Here is a 16211-nt window from a genome sequence, read left to right as displayed (position 1 = left end):
ATAATAGCCGAGTCCCAAATAGACGCCTGTCTCTTTTACACGCCTGGTGTGGCTATAGGTTGTATTTAATCTTCTAAAACCCGTCAGATCGTCTGTTTAAGCCAGTTCTATGGAGCAGATTGCGCACGCAAGAGAGCCCTACGCATCTGGGCAGGAACTGTTAGCCCAAACAAGGGGCAGACCTAGCGGAGGCCGGAGAGGGAGAAGTGGAGGAGAGCGACGAGGAGGAGGAATTCGCCAATGAACTTGTAGTTGAGGATCGCGGTTATGATGATAGTGATGAATATAGGGTCCTTTTGTATCACATGATATTACTGGTAACTTGTATTGTTCAGCCCATGGCTGTCACATCCAAGGGCGTAGGTTTGGCCTCAGCTTTGGTGGGGACATCAGCCCCCCAAACCCCCCCCCCCCCCCCCCCCCCCCCCCAGAAGTGAATCTACTTCATCTCATTATATTGTATCCTGACCCCGATACACCATCCTGTATACTGTCCCTAAAGAGCTAGTATAACTGTATAATCTCAAAAATGCACTCTCAAAAAATAAAAAATAAAAACCTGACACTGTGTAATGCTGAACAACCAAACGTTTTATTAACATAAATTATTAAATAATGAACAAATGAATAAAATACACACGTGGTATCATAGTATGCATTCAACACAACAAATCCATTATTATTATCTATTATTATTATTATTATCCATGATTACAGTATTCCATTAATACTAAAATTATATCTACTATTCTATATCAAATTCTATTGATATATTCTATTCTTAAATATTAAATTCTTAGGCTACACTCACTCACAAATACATTACATACATTACATAAATAGAATGTAGAAACGAAAAATGTCTCAGATCCACTGTTTATGTTGACTGCAAGATTCTAAGTTAAGGTCAGCTAATTAACATTCAGTGACTTGCTAACGTAGCATTCTAGCGCGACTTCTATGAGTCTATCAGTGCTGTGCTGCACAGCCTAATCAATACTCTTAACCTTAGTTGAAAGATTGCTGCTGCTAGGTTTAACTGTAACAACATCCTGGGTAACACATACTATCACCAATACTATTTTCCACAGTAGAATCTGCATTTGAAAGCCTGGTCAGTCACTACTACTGCTAGTTTATTTGTGTGGCTAGTTATTTTGCCTACTTACACTCTGCTTTATGAAAAAGCTTCGTATGTCCCCTTTCTTCTTCTTGGGTGGCATAGCTGATCTATCTACAAAGTACAAAAAGTGGCAAAAAACGCAATATTAAAATGTTTTACTCTGGCCTTTGTATGTGGCAGAGAGACAGCCCTGGTAACTTACCGTCGGCGTCGTCGACACGCGCGCGCGCACACACACACACACACACACACACACACACACACCACCCGCTCGCTGCCAGTGCAAGCACAAAAGTAGTCCCGGCCCGCGCGTGTAGCCTGTCAGATACACCGCCGCCAATCAAATTACGGCGTTTCTTGTACTGTCGTTGTTTTGGCCGTTGGAATCGATCCAAATAGCAGCGCAAAGATCCAAATAGCAGTTCAAAGGAGCTTGCTAAATATTGGTGGGGACAAATTTGTCATCTCAAAATATTGATTGGGACTAGTACCTAGCGTCCCCCCCTAAACCTACGCCCATGCTCACATCGTTTCGTTTTTTATGCTGCCAATAATCTATAGGGGGTCGCACACCGTACGAGAAGCGCAGTTCCGCGTCGCGTCTATGACAGCTCGAGGTATCGCACACCGAACGTGCACTTTGTCAGTTTATGGCCAGCAATATAGTTATGTTTAAGGATATTATGGAATTAAGATCATGTCTGTACTATGTTATGATTGTACTGTACAATTAAATACAATCATTGCTTAGTCTGCAATCTGAATTCACTTTACCTCAGAGCGTCCGTTAACTGAATGAATTGAGAATATCACCTGAAAATCCGATAACATCAGCAATTTTCATTCAAGCCGCTGATTTCTGTAAATGAATGTAAAACTGAATGTATATTCCAGCACAGGGTGAAGTCAGTATATTAACGACGATTTGAGACAAAGTACACTCATAGAGAATAATGTGTTCGAATTTTAAAGACGTGGCGCTGCGCTTCTCGTCTGGTGTGCGACCCCCTTTAGACATACGGAAATACAGTAGGCTAATTCTTACATTAACTGATCTGTTAAACAAACACAGATATGGTAACCTCCTACTGTCATGCTCATCTCAACACTAAATTAAAGCAGCACTCAGTAGCTTCGGGATTTCTACACTGTATTCTCGCTTTTTGCTCGCAGGTCTCTCTCTAGAGCTCCCCCCACAGCTTCGGAATAGATATTTGACAACACTGCTGTAAAAACTCGTTGGTGATTCTCAGACACCAGAGGCTAGTAGATCAACGACATCAAAGCAGATGGGACATTCTTTAAAACGTCTTCTTCATTCAGGTTCGAACAGCGTGAGGGAGCGCAATAATGACAGCATTTTAGCAGATTTCTTTTGGCTGTAAAGCAGTTGTTTACATCGCGAGACCTGATATCACGCAAGACTTCCTGACGCGGCGCGCCGCCCCAAAGTTGCAAGTGCGTATTTTCCGCTCACGGGCACCAGGGGGGTGCGAAACGACCACCATTCAACCCGAAATAAGTATTATAACCATTCCAATGACTCCGAAGCTGTTCAGTTAAGGTAAAAAAGTTACTTAGTTCACCTTTAAAGGCCTGTCTCATTTAGACGCCTGTCTCAAATACAAGCCGGTGCAGTCCGACGATTTGGGAAAATAAAAGCCCGGGCTATTATTTGAAGTTTTACGGTAAGAAGATACTTTATAAAGACAGTACATTACGCGTTTACAGGCATTCGTCATCTTGGAAAAGAGTCTCGACTAATCGAGTCACGAACGCCGTGCTAAGTGAGCTGGTCGATAGGAATTACGTTTGTGAAATCTAACTTAGCACGGCGTTCGTGGCTCGACTAGTCGAGACTGTTTTCCAAGATGACGCCTGCCTGTAAACGCGTAATGTACTGTCTTTATAAAGTATCTTCTTATTAAACTGTCTGTACACTTACAAAGTTCTCAATGCTTCGGTTTGCATGTAGGGACCCTCATTATGCTACCGTGTTAGTGTGAGGCTATTTTGAGCCTTGTTAGTGGTATTAACTAGCGATTTACTTTTACTTACTCTGTGCCACATATACTAGTGTTATGAGCTAATCTGTTTTTAGAGATAAAACTCTTTACATTCGATTTTCATGAAAACGCATCCCAGGGAACGATCGACTCGGTGACCATGTTTTAATTACCCCTAGGTTCATTTTTCACCGGAATTGTCCTTTAACGAGTCACATAATGTATTTAGTGCATCACTAAGTAGTAGATTTTAGAAGGCAGGCAGCAAATGATGATTGAAAATGGTTTGTTGTAGCTTGATGGAATAGATGGATAGAATTAGGAGTGACCTTTGTCTTGTTTAATAATAATACAAATGATGATGATAATCATAATATCATCATCATAGATTTTTTTTAAATTATTACTGTCAATATTAATAATAATAGTTGATTTTTTTTGTTCAAAGGACTTTAAGTTTCATATCTTAAGTTTGTATTCTTAATATACATTATATTTATCAGAACGTTAATATATTCTGTTCTGTTGTGACAAAGTTAATTTAAAAAAAATATATATATTTTTAAACTGCATTATCATATTATTTTAGTAAGGCTGAGGACTCTTAAATAACTACAAATAACTAATGTTAGGGAAAATCTGTTCATGTTTTTTTACGCGTTTCTGGATTTTTAAAAAAAAATTGTATCGGCCGATATATCGGAATATCGGATTTTTAAATCACCAAATATTTGTATCGGTATCGGCCTTAAAAATCCTTTATCGGTCGGGCTCTAATTCAGACAGGAGAGAGAACTAATTAGTGAAATCAGCTGACTGAGTTCATGGGTGGAATAAACATATGGCAGGACTTTTACTCTTTGGCCCCTGGATTACCCACCTCTGCTAATATGTACTCTTTAGGTACAAAAGTGTTATTTGAAGTGTTTTTTCAATTTCCCGCCTGTGTGATGTTAGATTCCTCTTCTACAAGCTTCCAGACTGGAGATGCTCCACATCAGGCCTCTTGAGGTTTTGCTTTTTGAATGTTCTAGAAAGTCATTTATTTAAGTAACTCTTCCATATCTTTTATCATCCACATCAACTCCTGTCAGAAAGCAAATGCCAGGAATAATCATCTGAACGCATCTATTTATTTTTCTTTTGAATAATGTTTAGCCTATTCAGATATCCAGAAATTCTCCTTTAAAGTTTCTTATGCTTATTAAACAAATAATAATGTTGGATTTGTGATTCAGAATTGAAAAAGTTATCAGAATATTCTTGCAAGGTATTAGTTAGTCAATTTTAAATTGAACTTAAAATGAATTCAAGTCACCATTGTTGTCATGTATTTTAGCTCCAACAATATTATTTAAGATTTATTGAGAGTATGCAAGACATTATGTTTAATTTCCTATAATCAACATTTTGAACATTTAATCAACATTATGTAGCACATCCATGTCTGAGGAGGCTATCCTGGAGCGCATAGATGCCGATGTACTGCTCCCTGTATTCTCGAGTTCGACTTTCCTCTCTCGTCGGCCAGTATTCAACCCAGGTCTTCTCTCCAAAGACGTACTGCAGACTAAAACAACAGACAAGAGAAGACAAAACAGACACAATTACTGACTTAGCTACTACACTGTATACATTTGTGTAAGAGTCAGTGAACAATAATGATGTCCAAGGTGATAAAAAGGAGAATTATGTTAACAATCTTTGTATTCGTGTTGGTTTTAATACATTTTTGAAAAACATTTAATACACACTCAGTTTCACCTGAACCAAACATGTATTTTTAATAACAGGTCAAAATATGTGTTATATGTGTCTGAAGGAGTCTTTTCAGTTTTATGGTTTTTAGGGGTTGCACAACTACTGATTTCTGCTAGTCGATTTCTTATCAAAACAATACTCGAGTTACTCGACTACTCGTGGTTCATGCTACTGTAAATGAAAAGACATGAAATAGCTAGATCTTATCAATAAACATTTATTAATTCATAGCCTAATGCAAAAATGACAAGTAAACTCTCAAAACATTATAATTATGATATTTCATTTTTAAATTTTCATGTAACAGTCAAAAGCCAAATAAATAGCCGTTCTTGCCTTTCATTTCAGACGTCTGCTTCTAGGGGCCGTTCACATATTGCGTCTTTTTCGCGCTCAAGTTCATTATTTCAAATGTAGGTGCGCGGCCGCGGCGAGCGCGCTCATAATGGAAGCAACGTGGTGCGCGGGTTTTTCCTTCTCATCTCAAGAAATATATCTAGTAGTAAAGCTAATGCAAGGGCTAGAAATCAATTAATCCTTTGCTGATACTTCTTCGTCGTCATCATGGAGAGCGCACCCAGCGGGCACCTTGATGTCAAAATGACGTCAAGAAATAGGTCAAAAATGAAAGTCATATTGACGTCAAAGTGTCGATGTCAATTTGATGTCAAGAGTTTGACCTCTGCTGATGTCATTTTGCCAAACAAAAAGGTGAAACGCATGGCCGTACACTTATTACCAGCTTCACTTAAAACTAACCAGATTTACTTTATTTAATTTCCATTTTAATGAAATCATATTTTGTATTTTAAGGTCACCATGATGGTGGTTAGCGTTTGCTTTAGTTGTGCTCTTGACCCTTCACTCTTTAATATAAAAGTTCTTTGACTGCTATAATTGTGTATTTATAAAGCACAATTGTTGTACCTAAAAAAGCCATGAGAAAATGATATCAGGTGATGTTGGCTGATTATTGTTGATGACATCATCATGCCTGAATCCCTGATCTTATTCAAAGGCTAATATTATATAGGACTTGTGTTTTTTATGTTGTATTGTAATAGACTCCATTTAATTTTACAGCATGAGAGCAATGTTTATCAAATAATATAAAGGATTTTAAAAAACATTTAGTGCATTAAACATTTTCCTCTGATTCTTGATGGCTAAATTAAATAAGTGTATGACTCTCAACAATGGTGACAATCAATGACATGCTTCATGCCGCAGTGCATGCTGGGTACCACCAATCAAAACTCACCAAAATCTCCCAGCATGCATTGCGGCTTTAATAAATTATGCACCTGGAGTTGATCTGATAATCTGGATATTTTGTTCGATTGTCACCATTGTTGAGATTCATACGCTGTTTCTTGATGTCTGTGTGCGTCTAAGTAATGACATAGATGACAGGGTTTTGTGCACTAAATAGTTTTTAAAAATGAAGTATATTATTTGATAAAACTGCTAGACATGCTGTAGAATCAAATGACTTCTATTATGAATAAAACAGTTTTAAAACCACAAGTCCTATATAATCAAAGCATTAGACACTGAATAAAATCAGGGAATCAGGCATGATGATGTCATCAACAATAATCAGCCAACATCACCTGATCTTCTTTTCTCACAACTTTTTTGGCTACAACAATTGTGCTTTATAAACTCACAATTATAGCAGCCAGAGAAAATTTTATATTAAAGAGTGAAGGGTCAAGAGCACAACTAAAGCAAACGCTAACCACCATCATGGTGACTTTAAAATACAAAATTTTAATGATTTCATAAAAATGGAAATTATATAAAGTAAATCTGGTTAGTGTAAGTGAAGCTGGTAATAAGTGTACGGCCATGCGTTTCACCTTTTTGTTTGGCAAAATGACATCAGCAGAGGTCAAACTCTTGACATCAAATTGACATTGACACTTTGACGTCAATATGACTTTCATTTTTGACCTATTTCGTGACATCATTTTGACATCAATGTAGATGTCATATTGATGTTAAATTGATGTCAAGGTGCCCGCTGGGCAGTTCAAGGTTGCATAGCAACGACAGACGCCATGGGAGTGTAAGCGCTTGTAGTAGGAGACAGCGGCACGGCCGCGCTTTCCATACGTTTTTAGATGCAATATGTGAACGGCCTCTTGCAGAGTTGGCCAAATACAATATTTTTTGTCATCCTTGATGAAATACTTCCACACATCTGACGTGTGGTGTCTGTTGGTGACGTTCGCCATTTTTAATTCATTTATTGGACGGTTAATGGACGCTCGAGTAGTCGATTGTTTCCGACAGCGTCGACTAGTGGTTGAAGTAGTCGACCTATCGACTACTCGACTAGTCTATGCAAGCCCTAATGGTTTTCTTGTCAAAAGTAATTGCCTCCTGCATAATGCTTACGTCATACTGAAGTTTGTCATACGTTTTAAAACAAAATAGCTTTTTTGTCTTTAAATAAATATTAGTGTTCACTTATGTCAATATTTCTTTTTTTTACAGCCTTATAATTAGACCTCTAATGCCCCTAATAATCATCAACACCCCTAATGCTTTCACAGTCCTACAGCTCGTACTGGGTCGACATTTCATTTGGAAATGTTAGGCAGTTTTGATTTATGTGCTATGTAATGTTTATGATCACGTTAGCTTACATGTGTGTAAGCAATGCTTCTATTGCTTGGTTTTTCTTTCTTCTTCGCCTGTGTTTTGATCAGGAGATTCTGTACTCTTTCAGATGCATAATAGCGCCCCCTACCATATAACAGTGAAAACATGGATTGCTGGAAAATTCCGTCAATAGCGGGGAAAGAGTAATACCATATATACCACCTATAATTTTTTTACTTTAAACCCCACAAAAATAATAATAAAAAAATATATATATATAGCTGCGAGCAGCGATGAAGGGCCAAAGCCGGCGGCATCATAATTAATAATAATTTATAATTTAATAATAATAATTCATTACATTTATATAGCGCTTTTCTAGGCAGGCCTACTCAAAGCGCTTTTTACATGAAAGGGGGAATCCCCTCAACCACCACCAATGTGCAGCATCCACTTGGATGATGCGACGGCAGCCATATTGCGCCAGAACGCCCACCACACACCAGCTTACTGGTGGAGAGGAGACAGTGATGAAGCCAATCAGTATATGAGGATGATTTGGCGGCCATGATGGACAGAGGCCAAGGGGCAAATTTGGCCAGGATGCCGGGGTTACACCCCTACTCTTTTTCGAAGGACATCCTGGGATTTTTAATGACCACAGAGAGTCAGGACCTCGGTTTAACGTCTCATCCGAAGGACGAGACGATATCATATACTGTGTGTGTGTGTATATATATATATATATATATATATATATATATATACACACACATCATATACTGTGTGTGTGTGTGTGTGTTCATTTTAAACTCAAACATAATTCTTAAATTGAAAAAAAAAAAAAAAAAAAAAAAAGAATAAAATGGTATAGTTCTGATATTTGTATAATTTTATATAGAAATAAATGGTGTATAATTACATTTTTAGAAGATATGAGGCTTTTAGTGTGTCCTTTTTTGACATTACTTTAATCCCTCACTATAGCAAAACCGTTTGAGATTTTATTTTTAAAAATAATCAGGTAACAACATAGGCCTGCTGACTATAAAAATTACAAATATGGAGGTTTTATATTATTTTATAACATATGATACAGTGAAGCAACCTCACTTGACAAGTGTCATTTCCTGAATACAATCACAGTTGAAACTGTGACATTGATTTCATACAACAGGTTAATAAACAGTTCCAATTAAGTCACATTTTAGATGCAATATTGACTGTTTTTGTTCTGTTTCAGCAGCGAAAATAGTTAAACAAAGATCACAGCAGAACCATCACGCATCACGTGTTTTCTCATAACTGAACGATTCAGCATTTTTAACGAATCGGTTGACTCAAAGATTGAATGATCAATCCATAAACATCTGTCTTAATCATGATCGACTCATTCGAACGAATCGTTTGAACGAATGAATCAATGACTCGCTTATTAAGATGGATGCCTGGCGACACCTGATGGCGGTTTAGTGTTGTTTAAAAGCATCATTCTTTCCAATGTGTGTGTGATTTGTGTGTGCAACATTATCAATGTCAGTGTGGACATCTGTATTTTTCTTTCACTTTTATATTAGCGATTTAAAAGCACCCGCTCGTGTCACACGTCGATTAACCGGTGGGAAAATATCCTCAGACACATACCTAATAAATGTATATTTAAATACAATATAGGCCTACCTGGTAAAAAGTTTTATATACTATTTTGATGTCCTTTTGGACACAAGAGGGCAGAATAGCCCTATGTTTGCTTTTTTGTTTAACCAAATAGCACTAAATAGCCTGTTTTTAACTTTTTCATTCTTCTTGAATTGCAAAAACAGAATAAAATGGGTTTAGTTGTGATATTTGTATACTTTTATATAGAAATAAATGGTATATAATTACATTTTTAGAAGATCTGAGGCTTTAGAAGATCTTTTAGTGTTTCATTTTTGGACATTACTTTAATCCCTCGCCATAGCAAAACCGTTTGAGATATTTATTATCCATTCACAATTTAGCATATTTAATGTATTTTCATCATGTTGAAAAAGTTTGGAGGCTGATTTTGCAAAAAAATCCACATGCAGACCAAAATATCTGACTTCCTGATGGCCGGAGCTAATGAATGTAAATTAGAAAGTTGTCCGGCTTGATGAGAACAATATACAAACAATTTTTTTTTTACTGTAGTTAAAACTAACCCCCGCACTTTTGTCAAAAGCATGTTGAAAGTGACACACTTCCTGCTGCCAGTTGGTGGCGCTATAACTTTGACTCACAATAGTTACATCCATCTGATCGGCCTCTTACCACGAACACACTGCTGAAGTTTCATCAAGATCAGTCAATGTATGCAGAAGTTATTCCACTTCGTGTTTCTCTTTTCTTGCCATAAATTCGATTCCTCGCCACGGCCAAACCGTTTGAGATATCAAAAATCCGTCCGCAAGTTAGCATCCTCAAAGTCTTGACTACATGCACACCGAGTTTGGAGGGGACACGGTGAATTTTCTAGGAGGAGTATTTCACATTCCACAGCAAGCGTTTTCCAAACAACCCATAATAGCCGACTTCCTGTTGGGCTGGCGTAAAACTAGACCGGGGAAAGTTGTTCGGCACGATGAGATCTATATGTGTACCGAGTTTCATATTAATTCATGCAAGCGTGTTTGATATATGGACCAAGTTTTAGAACCCCGTTCAAGGGGGCGCTGTTGAGCCCCCCAGCCACGCCCGGGTATCAGCTTCAGCCCGGCCCTGATGGCTGTGGGTTCTGACCTGTGTGCAAAGTTTCAAGAGTTTGAGCACGTTAAGGGTCCCAAAAGCCCCTGAAACCTTGAAAACAAACATTCAACTCAACAGACAAATCCCTCCCACCCCTCACACACACAGAGACAGACAGAGAGAGAGAAAATTCTCCAAATAATCACATTCAAACTAAAATATCTGACTTCCTTTTGGTTGGAGCTAATGAATGTAAATTAGAAAGTTGTCCGGCTTGATGAGACCAATATACGAACAGAATTTTGTGACTCTATGTAAAACTAAGCCCCCATTTTTGACTAAAGGTGGCGCTACTGAGCCCCTCACCACGTCCGTTTCTGAAACTTTGCACATGTCTACTGGCTAATAAGTGTGATGTGTCTGTCGAGTTTCATGCAATTTCAAGTATGTTAAGAGTCTCAAACGCATAAAAAAAGAATTTTAAAGTTTGATGCGTTGCCACGGCAACAGTATCTAAGATATCAATAATCCTTTCACAGGTCTACATCTGCCGTGTGTCTACATTGTACACATAAAGTTTGAAGCAAATCGGGTAAAAATAAGAGGGTGATTTCAAAGCATTTTGAAAGTGACACATTCCTGCTGCCAGTTGGTGGCGCTATAACCTTTACTCACAATAGTCACATCCATGTGATCGGCCTCTTACAACGAACACACTGCTGAAGTTTCATCAAGATTAGTTAATGTATGCAGAAGTTATAACACACTTCCTGTTTCATTTTTTCGCCATAAATTCGTTTCCTCGCCACGGCCAAACTGTTCGAGATATCAAAAATCCGTCCGCAATTTAGCATCCTCAATGTCTTGACTTCACGCTGACCGAGTTTGGTGGCGAATGGTGGAATTCCCTAGGAGGAGTACATTAAATTCCACAGCATGCGTTTCCAAACAACCCTAAATAGCCGACTTCCTGTTGGGCTGGCGTAAAACTTAGAGCACGAAAGTTGTTCGGCCCGATGAGATCTATATGTGTACCGAGTTTGATATTATTACATGCAAGCGTGTTTGATTTATGGACACGTGTTCGGACACCGTTCCAGGGGGCGCTGTCGAGCCCCCCTGCCACGCCCGGGTACCAGCTTCAGCCCGGCCCTGATGGCCGCGGGTTCTGACGTGTGTGCAAAATTTCAAGAGTTTTTGAGCATGTTAAGGGCCCCAAAAGTGGCAAAATAAAAAAATAAAAAAATCCTTACGAAAACAATAGGGCCTTCGCCCTTTCAGGGCTTGGGCCCTAATAACTTAAACCCATGTTCATCACAGGATATTTTAATTCAAGTCATTTTATTTTTAACTCTTTCCCCGCCACTGACGAGATATTTCAGAGTAGACAATCTCCTGATCAAAACACAGGAGAAGAAGCGATATCATATGTAATCATATGTTAAATAACGTGATCACCAACATTAAACAGCATATTATTCAAAACTGGCTAATGTTACCGAATGAAATGTTTGTGAAAATGATAAAAATGCTCGAGGGAACAGCCAACTTAAAAAATAAATAAACAAATAAAAACTGGAGGGGAAAGAGATAATTGTTTTTATTTATTCAAGTTTATTGAAGTCTTACTTTGTTCAAGTCTATTCTAGGTTATATAAAATGCATTTTGACAAAAAACAACTGTCCCAACATTGAGCCATGAACAACATTCTGCAGACGCTCAGGCAATACCTGTAATTTACAGACACAGAGTGGACACTTACATTCCTCCGAGCCTTGGCAGGTCTTTGGATTTGCCCATGATGAGGTACGGCTTGCCTTCTACCAATCCCAAATGTTCTCTGCAATTGGGACGACCCAAAAATGTTCTGACTTTCCCCTCAACATCATCATCATCAGTGCCTACAGGACAGAACAGTGTTTATGACACACTTTCTCTGCAATTCAAATTAGCCTCATGCTGAATATGTATCTGAGAGAAAAACTGCATTTAACAAGAATCAGACACATTTCATTTGCATTTCATGATCTGTGGAGTAGCATGGAGAGAATATTGAACCGTACCTTCTTTCAGCACCTGGTCCACCTTCAAGTGATAGATGTCAGAGTCCTGTGCCAGATCCATCCCCACCACTGTCACTTTATAAACTGTCAAACATACATGTTATATTGTTACTGGCATAATAACTGGATTTTGGTGGCAGAAATCAAACATTTTTTTAATTAATTTACACAGGGGTTAAATGAATAGTTCACTCAAATAGGCACATTGTCATCATTTACATCATGTTGTTCCAGACCTCTGACAACAAAAACTAAGATATTTCCCATTTTAAAAAGAAAAACTCCATTTGATCAGACCGCTCACTGGATGAATTGGCTCCAATGGTTCTTGAGTTAACAACTCACTTGAAGGGAATATTTACATTGATTTAAAAGTGAAATTTGGGTCTGTTGCTCTCACAAAGTTTGCCATTTTTGGAGCTTAACAGAAATTATCACTATGAAAAGTGAACACATCACATCTTTTTTGGTTAACTGATTTGTGAGCAACAGTGACTACGTTTACAAGCTGTCAATATTCAGGTTATGGTCGGGTTAAGGTCACTATTTGGGTTTCTGAAACATTCGGAATAACCCGTTTACATGCGTGAGCAGAGAGAGTTACTCCTGTATGGAATTTGTAATCAATTGGCAATATCCCGATGTAAACGGCGACGCACGGTTAGCGTCAGGACGTACGGACAACCTTAAGACGCAATATGCGTCATTTCCGATTCTTCTTCCTGTATCCAAAGACAACAACAACAGCAGCAGCACCCGGATAATGAATAGTTCAGGGCAGATAGTGATCGCCTTTGTTTGCGCTTTCCTTCTCGCTCCAAAAGTGTGGTGCTGTGCTGCGTCTCGCCATGTTTACCTCTACTTCTTGTTTACTTCCGGTATACTGCACGCGGGTTTTTGTATGCGCCGTCTCTACTCAAAAGACCAAGATTCCTTGCGAATAGAACATGCGCAGAACACAAATCAATGTTCCTTTTGATGGGGATATGCCGATACGCGTTTACATGACCAAATATTCGGGTTAGAAAAGGGGTACCCCAGGGATCATATCCGGGTTTTTGCCTGTGTTTACATGGCCGTGCGCGACCGGGTTATTGCTAGTATTCCGGTTTTGAACAGGTTATTGGCTGCATGTAAACATAGTCAGTGTGCCGACTTTTTTTTGCAAAACATTCTGTCATTACTTACTCACCCTCATGTCGTTACAAACCCGTAAGACTTTCGTTCATCTTTGGAAGTCAAATTAAGATATTTTTGATTAAATCTGAGAGCTTTCTGTCCCTCTGTTGACAGGCTACTCAACTACCATTTGATGCTTAAAATTAATAAATAGATTGCAAAACTAACTGATTGTTTAATGACGGAACTAGGTAATTTGTTATAATTAATTATACATATTTTCCTCGTGAGCTAATGTGCTACACGTAGGTGTCAATGGATGGACAGAAATCTCTCAGACTTTATTACAAATATTTTCATTTGTGTTCTGAAGATGAACAAGTCTTATGGGTTTGGAACAACATGATGGAGAGTAATTAATGACAGAATTTTCATTTTTGGGTGAACTGACCCTTTGCAGTTGTTCACTATAAAAAGAGCAGCGTGCACAGTGCCCAGTGTTAAATTAACACTCCTCAGTGTACATATGTGTCCACACTACAGAGTGTTAAAATTAACACTGAAGCAGTGTGGAAGTTAATGAGAGAATTAAGTGATTATTAAGCATTATTGAAGATACCTGATGTTAATCAGCAGAAGGAAAGAGAAACAAGAAGAAACACAAGAACTACTGACTTCGAGCCATTACACATTATTGCACTTATTATTTTACCAGTTTGACTTTATTTCTGTCATACATCCACACACGGTCTTATTTAGATTTAACAGAAGTTTAGATGGTAATGTTTTATGGAATGTTCCGTTTATGGTCACCATTATGGTGATCGGTGTTTGCTTTAGTTGGGCTCATGACACTTTCCTTTTTAACATTAGTATTTCTCTGGTTGCTCCCACTCTGTGTTTATAAAGCACATTTGTTGTGGCAAGAGAAACTATGACCTGGGCTGTGTTTCCCAAAAGTATCGTAAACCTAATTTAATTGTACAGACCATTTGTTGCAGTTGATCTACGATCAAGTTAGGCTTAAGATGCTTTTGGGAAATGCAGTCCTGGTTATGTTTTGATGATGAAATTACTAGTGATCTGATTCACTGATCTCACCCAGCATTATAAACTGATTATACACATGCTTTATTCATTTTTCTCTACAGTAATTAATTTCAGCAATGCTTTAATAATCTGATGATTTTAAAATCACACACAGAAATCAAGAATCTACATATGAATCTCAGCAATGGTGACAATCAGGGGTTAAATTGGGATTTATTATGTGGGGGGGCTCTCACTAGGGGGGTCCGGGTGTATGCCCCCCTGGGAATTTTTTTTTAAAAATAAACTATTAAATGGCATTTTCTGGAGAGTTTTGTGCAAAGAAATGGAGAAATTGAGTCTTACATGATATGTGAAAAACTGCAAGGTTAAGAGCATATTTGCATTGTTGTAGTATCAACAGGTATTAGGACATTTAGCATTTACATTACTGTTAATCAGCAGTGGTGGAAGTAACGAAGTACAAATACTACGTTTCTGTAGGCCTACTTTACTTAAGTAGAATCAATAGTGCATACTTTTGACTTTTACTTCGTTACATTTTGCAGCAATTATTATACTTTCTACTCCACTACATTTCTACAACGTTTCGTTACATTTTCTGATCAGTTTTTCCCCTGCCAAAACAGGGATTGAAAAAAATGTCCTGTTTTCGGTGCTGATGCGGTGGTGACGCGTTCATGTAACATGTGAGGGTGGCGCTGCCAATAAAGCACCTAAAAGCTGTCACAAAGAACCGGTAAAAGTAATGATTAATATGTAAAATATAGCAAGGAGACATTTTAATTGTTTATTAATAAACAAGAGTTTTCTGTGTCAGTGCCCTGCATAGATGAAGTTGACGATGCTATCCTCGCAATCTTCGCAGTAGTGAACTCGCCAGAGAGAAATGCACATTTCATACGGATTAGGCTACTCAAGCAGCGGTCTGTTTTCTTTCGTTTTGAATTGTTCTGTTTAAATGAAGACCTTCCAAGCTTTCTATAGATATATTTATCAGGTCTGTCAGGCAAGTATAGCTCCCTTATACGCTGAGTTTCGGTTCATTTATGAGACGAGAGTCCAGTTCACTCGCCGGCGCGTCCGTGTCGTGATTATCTATTGTCTATATACTATTTTTACTTCTTGTTTATTACAGGCAATTGTTTGATGAAACATTGATTAAAATTAAGATACAATTAATACAAAACTAAATTCATTTTAAAGAAAAGGCTTTGTGCTTTCTGTTTGAGGTCTCAGTGAAAGTTTTAAACAGTCTTTTAGTGCCGCTTTCAGAGCGGTCCCGTCCGTAACATTGTTTTTTCCTCATAAATGCGAACATGAAAAATAAAATAAAATGAATGTTATGTTCTGTTAAGAGCCAACCCTTCTTCATCCGGTGGGTAGTATTACTTTGGTTTGCAGTGTAATTCACAGAATTACAAAAACATATTTTGCCACCTAAAAGTTAAAGATTTTTTGTGTCACGTCCACGGCATGTGTAGCCTATTTCCCTCATATTAAATATAAAACGCTTGATTACACACTGTATTACCTTGTTATGATAGTGACCCACAATGTGCCAAACATTTTTCCTTACCTTGTCATTCAAGGCCAGGGCACTTTTTGTACAACCAACGTTGTGCTGAACTTGACAAAACTGATCTGTTGCTGCAGCGGCGGTCAGCAGCTCGGGTTTTTTTTTTTTTTTTTTTTTTTTTTTAGACAGTAGAAGGTTCTGGAACTTTTGCGCGCTTCCACATCCCGCGCAACCACGGATCTCCCAGGAA

General features: G+C 38.1%; 1 protein-coding gene across 1 annotated transcript in view; it reads right to left on the bottom strand.

Moving 5' to 3' along the window:
• Positions 1–4240: 4240 nt before the first annotated feature.
• The window catches only part of LOC311283432 (complement C3-like), a 69682-nt gene continuing 57711 nt past the window's right edge, over positions 4241–16211 (bottom strand). The window contains exons 38-40 of the mRNA XM_084397810.1: positions 12274–12357; positions 11973–12111; positions 4241–4699 (exon numbers count right to left, since the gene is read on the bottom strand). Coding sequence (XP_084253936.1) covers positions 4558–4699; positions 11973–12111; positions 12274–12357 — 365 coding nt within the window. The 3' untranslated portion in view covers positions 4241–4557. The remainder of the gene's footprint in view (positions 4700–11972; positions 12112–12273; positions 12358–16211) is intronic.

The sequence above is a fragment of the Rutilus rutilus genome (genome assembly GCF_951802725.1).
Source record: "Rutilus rutilus genome assembly, chromosome: 2".
Classification (NCBI taxonomy): Eukaryota; Metazoa; Chordata; class Actinopteri; order Cypriniformes; family Leuciscidae; genus Rutilus; species Rutilus rutilus.
The sequence above is the reverse complement of the archived record's forward strand: the minus strand, read 5'-3'. Positions and strand labels throughout refer to the sequence as shown.